At 42.0% G+C, this 24,159-nt stretch overlaps 1 protein-coding gene across 3 annotated transcripts in view; it reads left to right on the top strand.

The window, feature by feature from the left end:
- Nucleotides 1-19,050, top strand: part of pitpnm3 (PITPNM family member 3) — a 111,452-nt gene extending 92,402 nt beyond the window's left edge. For all 3 annotated transcript variants that reach the window (XM_085370709.1, XM_085370711.1, XM_085370710.1), the window contains exons 11-19: nt 10,596-10,790; nt 10,941-11,089; nt 13,548-13,664; nt 17,205-17,321; nt 17,422-17,570; nt 17,777-17,926; nt 18,143-18,326; nt 18,495-18,623; nt 18,709-19,050. In XM_085370709.1, the coding sequence (XP_085226835.1) occupies nt 10,596-10,790; nt 10,941-11,089; nt 13,548-13,664; nt 17,205-17,321; nt 17,422-17,570; nt 17,777-17,926; nt 18,143-18,326; nt 18,495-18,623; nt 18,709-19,050 (1,532 nt within the window). The remainder of the gene's footprint in view (nt 1-10,595; nt 10,791-10,940; nt 11,090-13,547; nt 13,665-17,204; nt 17,322-17,421; nt 17,571-17,776; nt 17,927-18,142; nt 18,327-18,494; nt 18,624-18,708) is intronic.
- Nucleotides 19,051-24,159: the final 5,109 nt, after the last annotated feature.

Genomic DNA, 24,159 nt, shown 5'->3' with positions numbered 1-24,159 from the left:
CTTTTCAGGACCATGACAGAAACACCACAAATAAGCACATTTTTAGCACTTTAGTTACTATATGTTACATATAAGAATAATGTTTCCCATATCACTCTACTGCATGCTGAAGCATTTTTTGAATAGTGAGCAGATTTCTCTGAGCACTTATTGCTATCCAAGTAATTAGTGAGAAATTTGGTTATTTTTTTCATTTCCTGTAAGGAGGGTTCAGTTATGTAACAGAAACCTCCGAGTGTCAATGGGGAATGCTTAACACAGAACCATGTAGGGTTATTCTTTGTTTGAAATGAATCTAATTAGCTAAACTACTGTATCTAATCCTGGAGCAGTCATTGAAGCAGTCATTAGATCCTTGAATCATTTGTTGTTTAAACATGGACTCATGGCTGATTCTTCAATGAGACCTATGTAAAGGAAATATCTGACACATGCTTGAACCCCTGAGGTCTTTTTTTCCTTTTATTTAAAAAAAATGTAATTGCATCCAGCTGGTCACAAATGGAGATGCTTGACACCTCTTAGAGCCAGAAGTGCTGATAAAGGTGATGAAGTGTAAAAAGCACACAGACAGCACTGGCTTGCAGCTACATTGGGTTTTAATTATAGGTCTGCATCCTTGTTCTGTTGATCAGACTTGGAAGCTCTCAAATTGCGATGTGTGTTAAATCAAAAACCATAGACAGGTGCAGGCGCACAGAAGTTACAGGGGCGCTCACATTACCCATTTCCTGCTCTGTAATATGGTAATTAGTTGTTATGAAGGCATGGAGAGCCAATCAAATCAGGCTCCTGTGGGTATGACTTTGACATCTACATCCGCCAACAGTAGAGCTTTTATTATGATGAATGCTGCTAATATACAGAGAATGGGCCCTCTTGTTATTGATTTCCAGCAACAGCCCAATGGGAAATATGATCATCCAAACAGCAAATGCAAAAGGAATTATAATAATCCTTATCAGTATTAATGGCACAGCTAATGGCGTTTTAATGTAAAAGGTTGACGGCAGTATAATTTAGCTCACCATAAATGTATTTGTTAATCAGATGTTCAGTATGGAGGCTGAGAGCGCTGCAATGGCTGAGTGGGTTGAAAGTCTCTTTTCATGTCTTTTTGTGACAACGACTTTCTAAGGATCATCCTCCCTCACTTGCAAAGTCCTCTGTTCATCCTTTCTTTTACCACTCATTCTTCACACTTATTTAAAATTCCTTCTATGTAAATACTGGTAATTTAATCAAACCTCTGTTTGCTCTTATTGCTTTAACTTAGGCACACAAAGACATGCATATAAGCAGGGGGGAAGAAAAGCTGGAAAATGTATGTCCCCTTCCATCTCCATTTTTCCTGGCAACTCTAGCAGACTTTTATGACCCTCTTCTTCCTCAGCACGCATCTTTGGTGGTTTGGTGAATGCGCATGTTTCAGAAAATGACGCCAGAGTCAGTGCCGCCCCCTCCTTTTCTGCCTCTCTTTGCTCATTGTGCTGTGAAAGAAAGATAGGGCTGTGCAATTGTTCGATAGACTGAAAGAGAGGAAGGTTCCTCTGAGAGGCTTAGGGCAGGTCTCATTAATGAAAGCAGGATGTTGAGTGTGTCTGCATTTGTGTGTGCTTACTTTGAACACTTTTGTTATGGGGACAGTGGGGGTAAAGCTTCACAAGATCCCCCCCATAACATTTTACAGTGATGTTTAAGCTTAGAAAATGATTAGGTTTGATTGGGTTTACAACAGGCGTACTGCAGTGAAACTTGAATCAATGTGATGTCCTCAGTTTAAATACAACTGTGTCTGTATGAGTTATAAAGTAGTGACAGGAAGTACAGGAAGGATTTTTTTTCTTCCAAATTATTAAAGTGAAAATAGAGCACTACCACTATAAAACACAAGGTGTATGGATTTTTGTGTGATATTGATGTACAGCTTTGGAAATTTTCATTAAACATTACTGTTGGCCACATGTCGGCAAAGTTATGTGACATTAGTGACGTTTGTACTAACTTGGTTTTAAAGCCTTTACTTTAAAATATACTCCATTCAATAGCTGAGCTTAATCTTACAGAGAATGATCAAAGCTCATGTAGAAACAAACAAACAAATGAACAAAAGATTTTTTCCTTCATTTCTGTCAAACAAAGCTATGACACGTTTCCAGTGGTTAGTATCATGGTTGCTAGGCAACCTGGGCAGCGCAATGGAGGCTTTTAAAAAAAAACTTTATTGACAAACAACAGTATCACCGCAACGGAGGCTAGACCGTCCCATTACACAAGCCTCGCACTTCCAGCCTTAGCGGTCTTTGAGTACGCGGCCCTTGAGGATCGTTGAGGCTGCGTACTTTAAGGCTGCAGACCCTGAATTGGGATACAGCCAATGTTGGATGTGCCACGCAATGCTCAATTACATGGGTGGGAACTAGTGTGTTAGCGCAGTTAGCTCGTTAACGTGTTGGCCGTCTAGCCCCACGCACAGGGCGATCAGGGGTAGCTCGTTAACGGAGATTTGCCGTGTTGTGGCGTTAACGTCATTTCAATGAGATTAACGCTGACAGCACTAGTGGGAACACAACAAATATGACTGCACATTTACGCCGACATCATCCTAGTGCAAAGACAAGTGGAAGCAGACAAAAACAACAAGCATGCATGCTACAAACTTTACCCGAGTCATTTAGACAGCCGTTAGCACATGATTCTCCTTATGGGGACCTGATATGTTTAATATTGTGGCGAGCTCAGGCAAGGAGGAGACGGAGGTGTCGTTTGGTCTTGCTTCCTGTGAGGTAGCCAGGGAGCACAGCCATTTATTGACATCTGCAGAAGAACGCTGCCGCTAGCTAACTGCTCAGCGCGGCAACCGCACAGCAACAACAACACACAGGGCGCCCTCTGACCCCGGAAGGACACACCGTCGCAGCGAGAGGGCGTCACCCGTCACTATGGCAACATAAACAAAACATAACTGTACAAACAGAACCCCGAACAGCCCTGACCCGCTACATAGCCCCCACCTAAGGGGTCAGTCGTCCCCTACGACCCCAGTACCCCACACAAAGTCCTGCAAATGTCCAGGTGCCTTCTTTTGGCGCACCGGCCGGTCACGACCGGCGGGGGAAAAGTCACTCGGGTCAGAACATGGGGTGCCACCATCATCCCACTTCTGACACCAATGTGGCGAGCTCAGACAAGGAGGAGACGGAGGTGTCGTTTGGTCTTGCTTCCCGTGAGCTAGCCAGGGAGCACAGCCGTTTATTGACATCTGCAGAAGAACACTGCCGCTAGCTAACTGCTCAGCGCGGCAACCGCACAGCAACAACAACAACACACAGGGCGCCCTCTGACCCCGGAAGGACACACCGTGGCAGCGAGAGGGCGTCACCCGTCACTATGGCAACATAAACAAAACATAACTGTACAAACAGAACCCCGAACAGCCCTGACCCGCTACATAGCCCCCACCTAAGGGGTCAGTCGTCCCCTACGACCCCAGTACCCCACACAAAGTCCTGCAAATGTCCAGGTGCCTTCTTTTGGCGCACCGGCCGGTCACGACCGGCGGGGGAAAAGTCACTCGGGTCAGCACATGGGGTGCCACCATCATCCCACTTCTGACACCAATGTGGCGAGCTCAGACAAGGAGGAGATGGAGGTATCGTTTGGTCTTGCTTCCCGTGAGCTTGCCAGGGAGCACAGCCGTTTATTGACATTTGCAGAAGAACACTGCCGCTAGCTAACTGCTCAGCGCGGCAACAGCACAGCAGCAACAACAACAACACACAGGGCGCCCTCTGACCCCGGAAGGACACACCGTCGCAGCGAGAGGGCGTCACCCGTCACTATGGCAACATAAACAAAACATAACTGTACAAACCGAACCCCGAACAGCCCTGACCCGCTACATAGCCCCCACCTAAGGGGTCAGTCGTCCCCTACGACCCCAGTACCCCACACAAAGTCCTGCAAATGTGAAGGTGCCTTCTTTTGGCGCACCGGCCGGGCACGACCGGTGGGGGAAAAGTCACTCGGGTCAGAACATGGGGTGCCACCATCATCCCACTTCTGACACCAATGTGGCAAGCTCAGACAAGGAGGAGACGGAGGTATCGTTTGGTCTTGCTTCCCGTGAGCAAGCCAGGGAGCACAGCCGTTTATTGACATCTGCAGAAGAACACTGCCGCAAGCTAACTGCTCAGCGCGGCAACCTCTGACCCCGGAAGGACACACCGTCGCAGTGAGAGGGCGTCACCCGTCACTATGGCAACATAAACAAAACATAACTGTACAAACCGAACCCCGAACAGCCCTGACCCGCTACAATATGCTGCTGAGAATATAGCCCAGAAGAAGCGTATAGTATAGCTTTTATTTTGGAAAGCGAGACGCTGACAGCACTAGTGGGAATACAACAAATATGACTGCACATTTACGCCGACATCATCCTAGTGCAAAGACAAGTGGAAGCAGACAAAAACAACAAGCATGCATGCTACAAACTTTACCCGAGTCATTTAGACAGCCGTTAGCACATGATTCTCCTTATGGGGACCTGATATGTTTAATATGCTGCTGAGAATATAGCCCAGAAGAAGCGTATAATATAGCTTTTATTTTGGAAAGAGCCATTTCTCTGTAATAAACTCTCTTTTCCAAAGATGACTGATTCCTCAATCAGATACAGGGCTTGCAAAATCGCTAGCCTGATGTCCCGGGGCTAGCGATTTTTCCAGTTGGGCTACCAAAATCTATCTCTGCCCTGCCCATCGGACTATTGTAGGAAGGAAAAATATATGTCAATGCTTTTGCATTCTTTCGGAAATGTAGCTGGGTAATTATGTCATTGGCATCGGTGAGCCACTGTCAATATGTGACATATTGAAATCGCGTTTGAATTTGCGCTTGTTTTTTGCTTTCACTTTGCAATCACGGGAACTGTGTATAGAGAGCGACAGCACTGATTGGTGAGTGATGATAATTTGCGCACCAATTCCTCTGACATCGTCTTATCAATCGTTAGCTTACTATGCAAACATGACAAGTGAAATCTCCCGCAGCAAGCTTAAACATATGAGAGGTTGATCGCGCAGAGAATCCCTGACCGTTATGTGTGTGTGTGTAAAAGCAGCAGGATATATACTTTAGTTCTGCTGAGCCAAATAAGACAGGTCAGGGTGAAGAAGTGACAGCCAAAGAAAAGCTTACCACAAAACGGAAAAGTTATGACAAATCAGACTATAAGGCAAAAAGAAAGTGCAGCGTTATGGTTTCATGGACAAAAGAATTTCTGCGGCTGCAATATGACGAGCTATATAACCAGGGCTGCACATAAGTGGTCCGCAGGTGCGCATTCGCTGTCAAACCCCCCCCCCCCAAAAAACGCGCACAAGATATGAAGTTGCAACGCGTGTTTGCATACATAACATTTTCTGGAGGAGGACAGAAAGTTGTTTAGAACTCTTAAAGATGTCGAAGAAGCTCCTTTAAGCAGTTACTTTGATGTTCCTCCACCTCCAAAAAAATGTCAGAAGGAGTCCGAACCACAAAAGAAGCAAGGAAAAGTGGTTGCAGGAGGTGAGCTGGCTTCAAACAAATGATGAACGCACAGAGATATGGTGCGGAATGTGCCGTGAAAATCCCACTCTAGCGGACAAAAACAGTGCTTTTTATATGGACACAAACGCGCGTTGCAACTTCTGATCTGGTGCACGTCTTTTATTTTGACAGCGAATGCGCACATGCGGACCACTTATGTGCACCCGTGTAAATAACATAATGTTCTGCTTGGTGTGTTGTTGGTTTTCTCTCGATTTCTGAGTCGACAAGCGCCTTTGTTACTGGGACCAGTCATTTTAAGAAAGGCCCCCATTAGAACCCATGAGAAATGCAAGAAATGCATTATTGCTCAGTCTGCAATATCTTTCCCAGAACAAACACCAATTGGATGGATGGATGGATGGATACTAAAAATAAACCTGAAAAATCGGTTTAGAACAGCGTACTATGTTGCAAAGAGTGAACTACCACTGGCAAAATTTAGCAGTCTTTGCAAACTTCAAAAAACAAATGGCCTAGATCTTGGTTCCACTTGCCTCTTACCCGTGACTTCAGTGGAAATTTCAAATTCAGGATCTGACACAGACTGATTCATGTCCTACACAGTTCTTACAAGTTCATAGAAATTTCTGTTCAATTAGAACCAAGTATTTGAGTTGATGATTGTAATTTTTATACAATGTTGTAATTTGTTTTTCAACAATTTTTTGATTAATGTTTTGTTTCCTTTACAATATTCTACTTTAATGTATAATATTGTAAAGGAAACAAAACATCAATCAAAAAATTGCTCTCTTTTTTATTCGGGCTACTTAAATTTATTTTGGGCTACCAAAAACTGAAGAGTCCCTGCCCGAAGGGCTACCGGGGATTTTGACATTTTGCGAGCCCTGAGATATATTTATTTTTTAATTACTTTTGTTTCAGCAACATTACATTTAAAAACTGTACTTTTGAGTTAAAATATATATTTATAATTTTAATAAATAACAAATTAAAAAGGCATGAACATTTTTTTTGTATCGAAAAAATATCGAACCGTGACACCAAAGTATCGAACCGAACCGAACCGAACTGTGAATTTTGTGTATCGTTGCACCCCTAGTAAATATGTGTGTTTTTTTTCCCTACAGGTTCTCACATTTATTCTACAAGCGCTCACATTTTGCAATTCATATGAAGTTAAATTCATTCATTTAACTTCATAGGCTCTACCATAAAATAACAACAAAAATCGATAAAAAATGAAACTCTAGTTGGAATAAGATGAACTGAAGACGGGAATAAAACCTATATAGGGAGTGCAGAATTATTAGGCAAGTTGTATTTTTGAGGAATAATTTTATTATTGAACAACAACCATGTTCTCAATGAACCCAAAAAACTCATTAATATCAAAGCTGAATGTTTTTGGAAGTAGGTTTTAGTTTGTTTTTAGTTTTAGCTATTTTAGGGGGATATCTGTGTGTGCAGGTGACTATTACTGTGCATAATTATTAGGCAACTTAACAAAAAACAAATATATACCCATTTCAATTACTTATTTTTACCAGTGAAACCAATATAACATCTCCACATTCACAAATATACATTTCTGACATTCAAAAACAAAACAAAAACAAATCAGCGACCAATATAGCCACCTTTCTCTGCAAGGACACTCAAAAGCCTGCCATCCATGGATTCTGTCAGTGTTTTGATCTGTTCACCATCAACATTGCGTGCAGCAGCAACCACAGCCTCCCAGACACTGTTCAGAGAGGTGTACTGTTTTCCCTCCTTGTAAATCTCACATTTGATGATGGACCACAGGTTCTCAATGGGGTTCAGATCAGGTGAACAAGGAGGCCATGTCATTAGTTTTTCTTCTTTTATACCCTTTCTTGCCAGCCACGCTGTGGAGTACTTGGACGCGTGTGATGGAGCATTGTCCTGCATGGAAATCATGTTTTTCTTGAAGGATGCAGACTTCTTCCTGTACCACTGCTTGAAGAAGGTGTCTTCCAGAAACTGGCAGTAGGACTGGGAGTTGAGCTTGACTCCATCCTCAACCCGAAAAGGCCCCACAAGCTCATCTTTGATGATACCAGCCCAAACCAGTACTCCACCTCCACCTTGCTGGCGTCTGAGTCGGACTGGAGCTCTCTGCCCTTTACCAATCCAGCCACGGGCCCATCCATCTGGCCCATCAAGACTCACTCTCATTTCATCAGTCCATAAAAACCTTAGAAAAACCAGTCTTGAGATATTTCTTGGCCCAGTCTTGACGTTTCAGCTTGTGTGTCTTGTTCAGTGGTGGTCGTCTTTCAGCCTTTCTTACCTTGGCCATGTCTCTGAGTATTGCACACCTTGTGCTTTTGGGCACTCCAGTGATGTTGCAGCTCTGAAATATGGCCAAACTGGTGGCAAGTGGCATCTTGGCAGCTGCACGCTTGACTTTTCTCAGTTCATGGGCAGTTATTTTGCACCTTGGTTTTTCCACACGCTTCTTGCGACCCTGTTGACTATTTTGAATGAAACGCTTGATTGTTCGATGCTCATGCTTCAGAAGCTTTGCAATTTTGAGACTGCTGCATCCCTCTGCAAGATATCTCACTATTTTTGACTTTTCTGAGCCTGTCAAGTCCTTCTTTTGACCCATTTTGCCGAAGGAAAGGACGTTGCCTAATAATTATGCACACCTGATATAGGGTGTTGATGTCATTAGACCACACCCCTTCTCATTACAGAGATGCACATCACCTAATATGCTTAATTGGTAGTAGGCTTTCGAGCCTATAAAGTGTGTGTGTTAGTCCCCATAGGGAAATAGTTCCTCTGCATTTAACCCATTCACCCAGTGAAGCAGTGGGCAGCCACCAATGCAGCGCCCGGGGAGCAGTGTGTAGGGACGGTACCTTGCTCAGGGGTACCTCAGGGTAGCCGTTCAGTGGAGTCGAACCCCCGACCTTCCGATCATGGGGCCACCACTCTACCTAATGAGCTATCCCTGCCCCTGCCCCTATACAGCTTGGAGTAAGACAACATGCATGAAGAGGATGATGTGGACAAAATACTCATTTGCCTAATAATTCTGCACTCCCTGTATAAATGATAAACAAAAGCTGGGACTCGAAAACAAAGAGCGATACTGAAAAAGAACTCGAATCAGCAATCAAAATACAAAAACTGGAATAACAATGAAACTCAAACACGAGTTCACAAGAAAAAGAACAAAAGAACAGAACCATAGGACTGTGACATTTAGGCGTTTTTGTTTTGCAGTTTTTACTCAGTTGGGGACCGATAATGAAAGATTGCTCTCCACAGCAAACTAAAGATTAAATCCCACTCGTTGTGGTCCTAGATAGAATCGGGTGTTAGATAACAATCCTGTTTTTGAATCGTTGTGTCATCCCCAGTACATATCCTTTAAAAAAAAATTGCCATAAGTAAAAACAATGTCCAGTAATGCGAACTGCAAAGATTTGAGTAGTTATCTGTTAAAAGACTGCATTTTCAAACAAATCCAGGACCCCACATGCTCATCACCACACAAATGTGTTTATGTAACACAACATTGAAGTTATATTTTAAACTGGTAGACTTCATTTAAAACACCCCTAAAATACTGAACAGTTACATTTTTCCCTTCTCATCTAGAAATGTCTTTTCTTCCCACATATATTCACATAACACAGACCTGTGACACAGAAAATTTGGCAATCAGATGCCCGGCACTGATAAGTACAGAGTATGTGTCAGATTTCTTCATCATCTTCCTAACAGACCGAATGTGGACTATTCTTTGCCTCGACTGCGGGGATTCGTTAACCACAGCTGATTCTCCCCCATGTTTCTGAGAGCCGCAGTTAATCTGTATTCTGCTGCAGTTGCTCATCCTTCTCAAACCAAACAGGCAACATGGGACTTCATCTGCTGGCATATTTATAGCCATCCAACAGCAGAGAAAGGGCTAACGTGAGCATAACAAGCTGTGAAACAAACTGAAAATTCTGGATAATGACTTTGACACATCACGGCCATTTGAAGATACTGAATAGAGGCAGGCATCCACAATGTCCACAGATGTTTATCTGTAATGTTAATGTTTATGTTTGGCACAAGTAGAAGTAAACTGATAGAAGAAACTGTGAAGGGTATGCTGTATCCGAAGCGCCGATCAAAGACCAGCCCAGACACGATGTGTTCTGATTAGCATTTGCTCTCAGGAGAGAAAGAGAGATAGAGATGTAATGGTGGGTTTGTAGTTGCCATTCTACTTTCATAAAAAATGGCTTCGGTAATAGGATAATCATTACTCTCAAGAGATAAAAAAGTTTTATAGTATAGGTCAAAGCAGAAAACATCAAGGGAGCATTCTCAAACAAAGAGATGAGCCTTTAGCTGTTTTTCTTTTGCTGCTGTTGTTCAGCTTGTCAGAGAATATTCTCAGGTAGAAGCTCTGTTACATTCAGCGTCAATCTCCTTTTGTCCTGAATCTTTTATAGCTGTTAAGATAAATGTGCTAATGAACAGAGCTGATAGGCCTTTGCCTCTCTGCTGTCTGAATTAATAATCATATGATGCTTTTTCTTTTAGGGTCTGTGAGAGAAAACTGTTATGTTTGGGATTCTAGTGAAACAAGGTCTCTGGGACCTTCAGTATTAAGACAGAACAAATAGGAAAATGCAGTGTAGAGCCTTGCTGGGGGAAACGAGGAACTCAACCTGATAAATTATTCTACTTGTCCGCAGGAACCAAGAGCAAGATGCTTTCTGGCTCCCAAAGCTAATGCCAAATACAGTCTAATAAATTGATTCAAACCCACAAAGTGTGGAACAAGCTTTTCGTCTGTTATCACACTTATACATAGTGCTTGTCTTTGGTTTTGCTTTATAAAATGCAAAGCAAGTCAATACACAGCGAGAACCTGGCTTATTAGGCAAATAGCAGCATTGATTTAAAGATTCAGACCAGTCAATTGTTGTAATCAAAGCATTTCCTTTCTTCTTCCCTCTCCATTTGTTCTTGTATTTCCCCTTTCCCCCCTCCCTCTATAGCAGACAGTATCCAAAGTCATCCAAATGTGTTTTTGGAAGGTGAGCAAACTTACGGAGGGCCGACTTCGCAGCAGTCCTCTGAGACCGACACTGAAGGAGGAGGAGAAGAGGGGGGGCGTAGAGCCAGTGTGACCAGTGTGGAAAGTGAAATGTCAATTTGCTCCATGGGCCAACTTGGAAACACCATCGCTAACAGTGAGTGGGAGGAAAACAAAGAGACAGAAAGGCCACGCCGTCGTCTTCCATTTGTCTTCTGGAGATTAATTCAAGTTGATGAGCTTTCACAGCTTTTAAAGTGACCTCAGTTCCCCCATCTAAGTATGAGGATGTGTGTTTATGTTTCAGTTTCCAGTAGTTGGTGGGGCTCCAAGAGGCTGGACTATGCTCTGTACTGCCCTGATGTGCTGACTGCGTTTCCAACAGTGGCTCTGCCTCACCTTTTTCACGCCTCCTACTGGGAGTCCACTGACGTGGCAGCTTTTGTTCTTCGGCAGGTGAGAGAGCCTTACTAATAACAGTATTGTTTTCTCCACAGCATATTTAATAAACTAGTGTTCTCGAAAATGGCTGTTTTTGCAGCTCAAATTGAAGACTAACTAAATCCTGCAGCTCACTTATACCCTTAATCACAGCTTTGATCTGGACATGATCACTAGATGAGGTATGCTTTTTGTTTTCGTTGGATTCTTTGAACTTCTGATGATATTTTCAATCTTATTTTCACTCATTCCCTGCAAATGATGAAATATAAATTGCCTATTGCCTATATAAATAAAGAACCACCATCATTTTTTAAAAATACAAACACATCCACCTATCCATCCTCGTTCTGTCTATGTACACACTTACTGTTTCCAAAGGAAATTAGATGGTAAATTGCTGCCAGTTCCTTTTCAAATCATTGCATTCTGTTTTTATTCGCGACTCTTTTTTGGAATTGTGGTTGTATTATATCATAATATGTAAAATGACAGAGGCTGTACTTTCTTTTTACCTAACTGTATTTAAATATCTAAAAGCGTCATCCACTGGACTCTTTCTGAGAGATAGACCAAAAACAAGTTCAGCTCTCTAAAGCAGTTCAATATAGCAACAAAAACAACGATAAAGGTGTGGGAGGTAGGACATGGAGATAATGAGCAGAGGTGTCAAGTTGGAAACAGTGTATCTTAACATTATAAGAATAAACTGTGGCGTTTTTAGACTCATGCACTGGCATTTCATGCAGTGTGCTTAAAACAATAAACTGTCCTGTTCTCTACATAACAGGACAAAAGAGAAAGAGTTTATTAATGTAAAACATTTCATACAATGTGTAATTCAAAGAGCATACAATGACTTGACCTATTTGTCACACTAGGAGATAGTCCATCCATCCGTTTTCTTAACCACTCATCCAATTCAGGGTCACGTGGATCGCCTGAATACTATCCCGGCTGTAACAGGCCAAGAGGAGGGCTGCACCCTGGAGAGGTCACCTGTCTATCACAAGGCTAATTCAGAACGCAGAGAATCGTTCACGCTCAGACTAGCAGAGATGAAGAAAAAGGTTCAGCTGTACTGTAAATGGGAGCATGCTTCACTGTAATTGAATGGATGGCATGTGAGGAACTCAGCCATTTGAGTTTGATCTGATTCCAAAAGTCCACAACAACCACAACCAGTCAAACTTCACATTTTTGTCCAGACATGAAACTCTGTTCAGCATATGTTGTAGATGCTGCCTAACTTTTCAGCTGTCAGCATGAAATCATGAAATAGGACTCTCTAAAGGACTCTTTTACACACATGCACACACACACATGATGTGCAAAACAAGGCAAAGTTACACTTGACGTGCTTGATCTTATGTGAAGCTGTTCAGGATTCATCTGACCCATCACAGCTGAGCCTCTGACAAACTGAAACCCTTTTATCAAGCTTGCTCTTTGATATGACAAAAATATGGACATGTCTGATTTTGTGGTTTAGTCTGCTTTATAAATAAATTCAATAAGCGTATGACTGAAATCTACAAAAGTTTGAAAATGTATGTGTGCTGCCAACTCTTTGGTTAGGATTTCAAAAGTCTGCAAATATGTTCTCAGCTTAGGCTCAGCTGTAGTCATTTCCATATTACCATCCTCAACTTTAATTAGTCATACGGACCCATCATTTGGTCAGGAGAGTCTTAACATGCTGGCAGTATATATTTCTAGCAGTAAAGCTGGAATTAAGCAATGAACCTTGACAAGGTTTATGCCACATTTTGCCCACTGAACTGCCCATAAAAATATTATGGGCAGTTCAGCTTTAACCTATGATAACAAGGATAAGGAGAATCTGTAACTCCTCAGACACCAATGAACACTATGCCAGTAAATACATCTGAAAAACATCTTTTTAATCACATTATTTCTTATGAAAAACTTCTAGAAACACTGGCACTCTTTTAAAACAGATGATTAGAAAGCAGAGCTTCCATAGGGAAAAGAAATCTTTTCGTGTTGGCTCGATCTGCTGTGTGTTGCCTTTGTGAGACAGTGGAGACGATTTAGAGATGCACAAAGTAAACAAAGCTCTATTGAAGTCATTAGGAAATTAATAAACCTTGGCGTACAGCATCATTTGTGCTGCAGAATATTTACGATTTGTAACAGAATGTAAAAGTTGTGTGAAAAGTCATTTGTCAGACTTTCTGTTGCTGTCTTTATGGAAACTCTCTCTTGATGTTTAGGCCACCTGGTCAAAAATGATAAGCAGAGCCTCAGTCAAGCAATATGCAGTAATTCTCTACAAAACTGTGAATTAGAAACACGATGAACCTCTTTTAAGGCTTTAGATGCACTGTTCGTCAGTATATCAGCTAACAGTAATGCCACCATCACAGTAGTGGCATTACTGTTAAACAAACCTGTGTTATCTTATGGAAATGCCTGTTCTTATTTTAAATATTTTTGTATTCATTAACAGCTCATGCGATGTGACTGCATAAAGGCAAAGGAAGCAGACAACTTGGACTCGGCTCCTTTCTCACCCTCTGGTCCCCGTGAGAAGTGGCTTAGAAGGAGGACACATGTCAAACTAAGGGTAAAAAATTAAAATTCCCCTTTTTTTGGATGTATATAACTTAATACCAGATTAACGTGATGTTCAGTGTTTTGGGAATCAAGAATTGGCTGACTAAAAAGATGATCCTAGAGTCTAGTTAAAAGGCTTTTTCAGCTGTGGCTGACACTGGCAAAGACTGTAGACGTGTAGAGTGGCAGGCAGGGTTGGCAAGCTTTCGAATCAATCAGCAGACAGAGTTGACACAGGTTTGGCTGGCTCACTCAGGAAACCTAGGGCGCAAAGATAGCAGGTTAGCAAACTAGCGATCAGAGCAAGAGTTTGGGAAACGAGAAAGGCTCCTCTCTACCACAACAATTGAACGAACAATCTGCGAGCTAGTGTATATATACTGCAGGGTGTTGATTAGGTGATGAGCCTCAGGTTTGCCAGCCAGAAATCTGGTGGTTAAGAGATTGGCTGTGCCTTTAAGGCATGGACCAACGATGGCATGTTGATCCAAATTAAAAAAGAAAAATTAAATGCCTTTGTTTGCAACAACTGGGTTTGATTGCAAGATGCAGATGAAGTGACACAAAAAGGGTGTAAAAGTTCTAAGTAGACAAAATCTGATTTCAGTCATCTTTCCCTAATTTGTAACATGCACTTAATCAGGGTTAAAATACGGGTATTACAGACGGCTGAAGCTGTAGTAGTTAAGTCTTTGGCCTCCATGAATGATCTGAAGCTGGAAAAATCTTAAAATACTCCCACACATTCACCTTGAATCACTGATGCAGGCAGACGCATACAATTGCTCGATGTTCCTGAACCCTGCCGAGTAGAATAATCAAGGTCACATTGCTATCCCTTTTCTAAAAACACAAAATTAGTGCCTGCTTGCTTTTCATGTGGCTATAAATAGAACCGAATAGCCATGGAAACATAACTATATTTGAGTTTGAAGGTTTTCTTTTTCTCGGTGTCGACTTGTTCATGCCTCACCTCAGCTAAGTGATGTGATTCTTATGTTAGTGCTCAAAGCAGTTGCCCCCGTCCTGGATACGAGTCGGTACGTGTAGATTTAAAGCAGCCCCATGCCGATTCAGTCCGGGCACAGCCAGATGATCTGTTGCAGGGCGATGCTATTCGGAGAGATTTGGCAACTATTTCAAAGGTTTCTTGCTGTGGTAAGAGGCCTTTGTCACAGCTGGAGAGGGACCACTACTGTGGCAGTTGTTTCGTGTGTTGCTTCTCGTGTGTTGCTCTTTAACAGGCAGGTGTCTGACTCACTAACTCGTGTCCTCCATAGTTTTGTCTGTGAGTTGATGGTGTCATTAGCCACAAGTTGCTTGTTCGTATTGTTTATACATATACCACACAGAGTTCATGACACAAAAAATAAATCTATGCTGAGCCATGTGATGCACTCAAGTCACATAGTTGCAGGCTGGGATCTTGTTAAACTGTATGCTGGTGCATGTACACGCACAGGTATGCACATATATATTTACATATTCTCTCTCTGCATTGCCATCACAGGATGAGTAAGTGACGCCTCTTGCTGGCAGACAATTAACTGTTGACAAAGCTAATGCGGGATAGCAGCTGGAAACATTGAACTTCGTTGTTAGATGTCACATCCTTTAAATCAATTATCATTAGCCGATGTGGTGAGACGGTAAAGCACAACAACAACATGGTTGATCACATTAGCATTTAGCTGTATTTGTCATGTGCAGATGCTCCATTATCTTTCACTGAGTGTTGTCAATAAACAACAGAACATTTTCAAGTAAATGAAATGTCATCTGAGCCTCTTAATCCTGATGAAACAACCCCAGTAAACAACGATTGAGTTAATAAATTTATCGTTGCTGCTGCTTTTGTTTGCGCGTGTGGCTGTACACCTGTGATATTTTATTTATAGAAGTTGGCCCCTTTGATAATTTATTTTGATCAATTATTGTTACAGTGTACAAACATAAATCCAAAATTGAAATACTAGCTTCGTGAGGCTGATAAAACTTGCACTGTATGCTGTTAAAATTCTTCAGTATAACGTTGAGGTTGCAGAAATGACAGAGACGTTAGGGAGGGAAAATTACAGTTTCTGTCATGGTGACCCACAACAGAGTCTGTGAATTATACATTAGCGCGCTCATAATATGCTATTAAAATGCAACCATCTCAGCAAGAAGAGATTTAGGGATTAGTGTTCCACTGCTGGCACACTTGGAGGTACTCACTGAATAGTGCAATATGGAGAATAGAACATGACAAGGAAGCTTAATAGGGAGTTAGCATGCTTTTCTGTAAGGTCCCACAGTGCACTCTTCAGCAGTATTTGGCTGGACTTGGAAATTTGGAAAAACAGGGCATGAAAGCAGGAAATTTATGGCTATTTTTCATCTCATTCCCTCTGATTGTGTTTGTCTCAAAGGCTTGTAAAGACAGGCCATGTACAGACAAAAGTGACGACTGATTTTGGTGGACGTTCACAATAGTTCAGGTGCTTTAGATGTTCTGTTTCTTATACATTATACATTACCATCAGGAAGGCATCTGTTCATAAATTCACTTTGCAGAGCTTAATCATATCCCCGGACAATAAACCCTTAATCATAAAGAAATCCTCAGCTACAGGTGGAGCAAGGTGTCCTGCAACAAATGATGAGGCAGACTTACTCTTGTGGAGTCATCTCAGATTACATGACAGAGAATCAAGAAATCTTAAATCCACAGAAGACGTTCCCTTAGATACAGCACAAACCTTGAAAAACGAATAGTTATGTCTATAACTTCTGTTCCCTGAAGGAGAGGAACGAGATACAACACATAAATATGGGATATCACGCCCTCGCGTGTCCTGGCTGAAGAAACCTTTAATCACGCCTTTAAGGCAGATGACGTGTGATGACAAGCGCACGGCCCCGCCTGCACAAGTAGCCGCTGTCATCACAGTCATCCCTCAGTTCGATAGCCGCTCTTCACCGAGCCAAACTGCTCAGTGGGGCCACCTTGTGTTGTACCTCGTTCCTCTCCTTCAGGGAACAGAAGTTATAGACATAACTATTCGTTCCCTTTCAGTCGATTCACTCGGTACAACACATAAGTATGGGACATATATACACGCCCCACAGAGCAGCCACCGAACCGGAATCAGACCACCACATCCTTAGTGAGTGGTAGACCCAGCAGAAAGGACAGCATGAGCCACCGAAGGGGCTGTAACGTCCAACCGATAAAACCGCACAAAAGTGTGCGGTGATGCCCAACTAGCTGCCGCACAAATATCAGCTACAGGCACCTCTTTAAAAAGAGCCCATGAGGTTGCCATCCCCCTGGTGGAATGAGCTCTCACCCCGTTTAGATATATTTTTTATGCAATAATATCCTTTAAATTTTTTAATTTGAACTCTGACACTGATTCTTTTTTCTGTTACTTCTAATCACATTTCAGCATGAGTCATAAAATTTACTCCAGGGTAGCGCGCCAGAGACAAACTGTTGTTGCCGTAAAGGCTTACGTGTTACATTTGTGTCCTGAATAATGGAGGTAGTTCTTGTCACTAACTGCAGAACGTCACAGCAAACCACAGGGTGAATGATGTCATTGCCACCGAGGATGGACCCCAGACTCTGGTTGGTCGCTTCATGTATGGCCCCTTGGATATGGTCACTCTGACTGGAGAAAAGGTGAAAAACAGCGATATGATTTATGTTGATGTGTGTGCGTTTCTTTGTTAGGCTGGCATTAATCAATTAATCGCATGTGTTATACCCCTGCCCCTCTCAGGTGGATATCCTGCTCATGACACAGCCTCAGTCGGGCCGCTGGGTGCACTTTGACACAGAGGTGACCAACAGCAGTGGCAGAGTCACATACACAATACCTAAGACCAAGAAGCTTGGCCTAGGAGTATATCCCATTAAAATGGTAGTCAAGTAAGCATCCATGTGGCATTCCCTTTACAAAACGCTGTATTATCAAATAAGATGTAGAAAGAAGAGAAAGATTTCATTTATTTATGCTCTGTGTTGGAGTATGAGCTCCTTGCTGGATAATGCTGCATAAATAGTGGCCTTGAAGGGAGTAACAACTAAGTTCTCATTTTTTTTAATATGTAGTTTCTCCTTTTTTCAATCCACAGGGGGGATCAGACTAGTGCAGAGGCCTACCTGACTGTGTTACCAAGGGGCATGGAGTGTGTTGTGTTCAGCATTGATGGCTCTTTTGCTGCCAGTGTGTCAATCATGGGCAGCGACCCCAAGGTCCGTCCTGGAGCTGTCGATGTGGTCAGGTAACTGATTACCCTTTTTGATTATACATGCGTGTGGTTGTATGTCTACATGTAAATCTTGAGAAGGTGGAAGGGTTCACAGGAAAATACAAATTCAGTAGTCAATACGCGTGCTTTGTTGGAGCTCTCAGTGTTTTAAGGATTTATGCGCATCCTCTCTGTGATAATACAATTATTCACTTTGATGTGTGCTTGATTTTATGCATTCACATCCAGGCATTGGCAGGACTTGGGATATTTGATCATCTACATCACAGGCCGTCCTGATATGCAGAAACAGCGTGTGGTGTCCTGGCTCTCGCAGCACAATTTCCCCCACGGGATGATCTTTTTTTCTGAGGGCTTAGTTCATGACCCACTGCGACAAAAGACCATCTTCCTCAGGAACCTCATCCAGGAGGTAAATCCTGACATTAACATAGGCATTAACATATACAGCAAATAAGACCTTTTGGTCCAAGCCGTACAGTGAGATCTTTCTCACTCTCTCACTCACAATTTTGTAGCTTTGGGATGTGCTGAATCAAAATGTCACACGTGTGTGACTGGTTATTTTCTCTTTCACCAGTGTCACATTAAGATCAACTCTGCCTATGGCTCCATGAAGGACATTTCTGTTTACAACATGCTAGGCCTCAGCCCCTCACAAATTTATATTGTTGGCAGACCTTCGAAGAAGTACCAAAATCAGTGCCAGGTAGTTCAATTTACATTTATGTACTTTGATCTTCTCACTTCTCCTTGTCAGATTTTCTAACTCTTTGCCTGTGTGGTATGTGTAGTTCCTGAGCGAAGGTTATGCAGCGCACCTCTCCACTCTTCAGTTTGGGCACAGAGCCAGACCTAAGAAATCTCCTTCAGTTCGCATGGTCTTAAGGAAAGGTTCATTCGGTCTCTCAGCGAAGCCTGACTTTCTGTGTAAACGAACCCACCTGCGCAGGACCATGTCAGTCCAACAACCTGACCCCCCGTGCACACCCAACCCTAAGCCTGAGCGAGCCCAGAGCCAACCAGAATCGGATAAGGATCATGGTGGTGGGGGAGGCGGAGGAGGAGGAGGGCAAGGGCAAGGACAAGGTGCTTGGGGACGAGCCTCCATGCATCGCGGAGATACAACTCCCTGACAAGAGACAAGAGATGAAAGGATTGCTGGAGGACAGAAGAGGAGAACAAAGGGGTCTTAGTGTCCAGGGCCAAGGTGACATCTTATTCCATATTCCAGGTTATAACATTGCAATTTGTTGTTTGCTTTTTTCTTATAGTTTTTTGCAATTTTGCTAGTATAGGACAGTATATACGATTCTGAGACCTATTATAAGGAGTTATATCCTGGACAAGCTACAGGTTGAACAAAACAAATTATTGCCCCATATTGTGTAGTATATTACTGCCCTTTGCAGATTATAGACTTTCCTTTATAGACTTGGTTCAGTATTCCATGCATATTTGCTGAAATGGAAACACAGTTTTCTTAGGAAATTGAGGGATTATTATGCATAATCTTGCTAACGTGCAGTGGTTAGGTGCAGCAGAGTGTGTCTGAGAAATAACACAGACAAATGAGGCACAGGTCTCTTAGACTGATCCGTCCAGAGCTAGAAAAACAGAATGGAATGATTTACAAATCTCATAAAGCCATATGAGACTCTCATACACCTTATAACGTAAACAAAAGGAAAAAACAGAAGGAAAACTGTTAGCCTATCCATCTTGAATAGGGAACATTTGGAATAATACGTGACATAGAGAAAACCTTTCACCTCTGGGTTGGTCGACTCTGTTGTCTCAGATATACAAACCCAATTCTGAAAAAGTTGCAACGCTGTGTAAAATGTAAATAAAAGAGCGCAATAATTTGGAAATCTCAAAATAGAACATAGAAAACATATTTGACAAAATAATAATAATGGATTGGATTTATATAGCGCTTTTCAAGGGACCCAAAGCGCTTTACAATACCACTATTCATTCACTCTCACATTCATACACTGGTGGAGGCAAGCTACAGTTGTAGCCACAGCTGCCCTGGGGCAGACTGACAGAAGCGAGGCTGCCATATTGCGCCATCGGCCCCTCTGGCCAACACCAGTAGGCGGTAGGGTAAAGTGTCTTGCCCAGGGACACAACGACCAGGACAGAGAGCCCTGGGATCGAACCGGCGACCTTCCGGTTACAGATGCGATTCCCAACCCCCTGAGCCACGGTCGCCCAAAATAAGAAAAATAAAAGCTCATTTTGAATTTTTAATAACAGGAACTTTCAGACTATGTCTTTTTTAAGGGAAGGCCTTGCATATTTCAGCAAGACCGTGCAGCCCTTTCACCAAATGAAAACATTTGGAGCATCATGTAAAGGAAAATATGACAAACAAAGCCCAGAACTGTTGAGCAGCTGTAATCTAACATTGGATAAGACTGGGAGAGTGCTCCTCTCTTAAAAGACCAGCAGGTAGTCTCCTCAGTTCCCAGGCTGTTGTTAAAAGAAGAGGGAATGCTATACAGTGACAAATATGGCCTGGACCCAAATGTTTTTTGCAATATGTTGCTCCATCAAATTCAAAACAAGCCACTATGTTTCTTATATAGTAATTTGTTTCAGTTTAAACATTTATTTTGTGAAATTCAGTATCGGTTTGTGACATTTACAAATCATTGCATTTTTGTTTTTATTTTGAGTTTTTCCACAGTGTCCAAGCTTTTCAAAATGCAGCATTTTAGTTGTCTGTGTTATCAAATCACAACAAAGGAGTACTTGGCAGATTAGTGTTGTTTTTTTAAAACGTTCATGAGAAGAACATTAAGAAAAACATTGTTAGATCTGAAAGCAGAAAGAGTTCAATATTTGCACCATTAGTCCAACCTAAAACTGAACATCAGTCGAGTGTTCAGCAGCACAACAGTGGCATGCATTGGTCCCCCAATTTTTATTATTTAGTGTAGATTAAAGCCAGTCTCTTTGTATCACTTTGTGAGAGTTAATTGTGGCCCTGTCATTTTGTGCAAAATGGAAAATCAGTGTTGTGTGTTCTGCAAAGCAAACATTTTCACACACTTTCTAACTGTAGGCAGGCTCTTTCAGACAGCCTATGATCAGGCTGCTGTAATACGCCTCCTCATGTTACGTCTGCGAAGTAATGTTTTATTTACTGTCACATTAATCCTCATTGAATAATGTAAGTTTTCACCTTTTACTTCCCTGCATTGTGTGTTAATCTTAACAGCGCGAGGCTCTGCAAAGCCATGACGCAAACCCAGATTGATTTTGTTCACTTCTGTTGAGCTCCAGCAAAGTCAATAAGCGTCCACCTTGATTAAATGATGTTCTGTGCTGTATCTGATCTGACTTGCAGTCTTCATGTTTTTAGTCAGAGAGCCATTTTGAATTTAAATGCATAAATAAGTCTAAGAGCACAAAATAAGGGAAAAATGAACAACGGGGGAATAATCGTTCTCTTTTTCTCAATACCACATATTCCTGTGGCAACCAGAGTAATGGGTGCTATTATTAGCAGCAGTTCCCTAGCAGAACTGAATGGAGATCTGGCCATGATAATGATTATGCAAGCTCAACTGCAATGTCTGTTAATGCTTGAAATCCACTCATATATTGATTTAGAAATGTTGTCTGTGTAATTTGAGTTGTGCAAATGGGAAATTAGAACTGCGTTACAGTAAAACTCTAACTCTCCTTCCTCTCATTTAACAGCGTCACCTCTGCCTACTCTATGTGTACTTTGGATCCTCCTGTTCTTTACCTCCTGCTTGGCCCTGTACACTTCGCCACCTGTTCGGTCCTTTTCCTGACCTGCTCGGTGGAAAAGGTCACTCGGTCTTCTTAAATGTGAACCAGCTGCCGAGGACGGCAGCAATTTTTGTCAACGTTTGTGTCAAGCTTCAGTTGTGTCTCACTGTCAAACCTAAGAATGTAATTAAAAGTGTTACTGTACACACATATTTATGAACACACACATGCTCCAGAGGATGAAAAACGATGATTGTGGCTACCTTGAAGCTATTATGACCCTTTTCCAGCCTTAGCAGCTGATTAACAGATGCTGCACGTACCACGGTCCTATTCAGACTGCTGTGCTGAGAGGTGGTCACGCTGAATGACTTCTGCACTGACTCCACTGATGTAAATACTCAACACACATTATCCCAGTGTGGGCCTCTGGACACAGAATCACTGTGACATTTCAGTTCAATCTCTGCAATCCAGAGCGCCAAACACCCAACCTCTCTGAACTCCTGCCTCTGCCTCTATTTTATTCACACTGTTGGATGTTTCCCCTCACGTTGTGGTTGGCTTAGTACTAGTTCAACCCCACCCCCATCCCCCACCGCCCTCCCCTTCAACCAGTCAGGCAGAACATGCCACCTGACAGCTGCCTCAGACCTGGTCCGCAGCCGCTGAAGTACTGTGGTGTGCACGGCTCGACCCCCGAGGTTGCATTTGCACTACACAGCAGTGGCTCTCGATTTAGCTGCAGTTCGAGCTTCAGAAACAAAGAGATGCATTTTGGTGTATTTGTACTTCTTGTCACTGCTTGTTGGTTACTGTAACTACTGAACGACTGAATAAATAGTTCATAGAAAAGTGTTAATTTTACCGAAAATGTTTTCTGATTGATAGACACAGCCGTGAAAAGGTGATCAAAACATGTTTGCCTAAATCATTACAGTGAAAGCATAATTAGCATGGCAAGTATTGATTGGTAGTTGACTGATAGTTGCAGTGCACTTTTTCAGGGTTTAAATACCTCCACACTCTTCGCAGTCAAATTCAGAATTTTAACTAGTTAAATATTTGCTGCTTAAATATTTCAACATTGCTTCTTCATGTCACTAAAAAGTAACACGACAAAGAACATGGAAAAATAACTTTTATCTCAAACGTGTTTTATCATTTACACTGTGTCATTCTCACTTTGGATAGCATCAAACTATACAAGACATGCAGACTTAGTAATCATGGTAATAAGTGCTAAAAGTGACAAGATTATATAAATTATTATGTATAGAAGTTGTTATATCTGAATAAAAAAAACTTTAAATATGTCCTCTTATTTTCAAACATTCAAACAAAAAACATGGTGCGTTGGTTTAACTAACTGACTTATAAAGTCTGTAACTGCTTTGCAAGTAGAGGTCACTGCAGAACACAAATGGGCCACAACCGCTGGCCATCCCCCAGCTGTTAGGCAATGTCAGATTAGAGTTAGTTAGAGACAACATGTGTGGCTCCAGCCAACCACAACAAATGCTCATGGCACAGCCACTTCAGTTGATAAGTGCACACATTGTGCTGTGCTGAGTCTCATTCTTGTATCTGAAAGTGTAAAAATTAAACCAAGTTCTCTCTGAAATATTTAATCCCAATATTTCAATACAATGTTAGCTGTGTAGCTCGCAGAATTGTATAATAGACACAATCCCTGTCGGTTCTACCAGGATGCCCTTGTGTCCATTTATTACAGCTGCCCTGGAACCAATAGATTTGTGATAAAATCAGATGCCGTCTTGTGCACTTGAGGTTGAATTGAGTCTTATTGTGGTCATGTTTAAAAATCTGTGCAAGTTGAACATATTTTTCTATGAGCAAATATTGTAAATAGAAATATTTTCGATGTATGTTTTTGAATTTTGGGTTGTTTTACTTGTAGAATTGTTGATTTTTGCCTTAAACTGTATTTGATGTTGTGTAGGAATACAAAATAATTTGTTTTGTCAAAGTATTGAGTTTATTGTTACTTCATGACAAAGTGCATTCTATCTAGTTGATCAGATACAGTATATGTGTGTGTGTGTGTGTGTGTGTGTGTGTGTGTGTGTGTGTGTGTGTGTGTGTGTGTGTGTGTGTGTGGATGTGTGTATGAGTGTGTGAGTTTAGTGGCATTTGTTGTATAGTTGTACTTACTGAGAACATGAAGACAGCTACGATAAGTAAACGCCTCTGCAGAGAAAAATCAGACCAGTGTTAATATATCTGCACGATCCAACTGCAGCTCAATACTGCCGATTTTTCAGAAGGGAGCATGTATTTTTTATAATGCTGAGATTAAGCAGGGCATCAGGGGGATACTTGGTTGAGGTTTTAAATGCTTACCTTGAAAGTAAAAAAAACATATGAGCTCTTTGGGTGTCTTGTTTTAACTTAAAACCTGCATGGAGCGGAACACGAAAGCCAGGTTGGATCTATTCTTGACTCCTCTGCCTTTGACGGTCCATTAGTTG

The sequence above is a fragment of the Diplotaxodon limnothrissa genome, linkage group LG14, assembly GCF_057381915.1.
Source record: "Diplotaxodon limnothrissa isolate DT_005_m linkage group LG14, D_limnothrissa_male_GT1.1, whole genome shotgun sequence".
Classification (NCBI taxonomy): domain Eukaryota; kingdom Metazoa; phylum Chordata; class Actinopteri; order Cichliformes; family Cichlidae; genus Diplotaxodon; species Diplotaxodon limnothrissa.
This window is presented reverse-complemented; position numbering and strand designations above follow the sequence as displayed.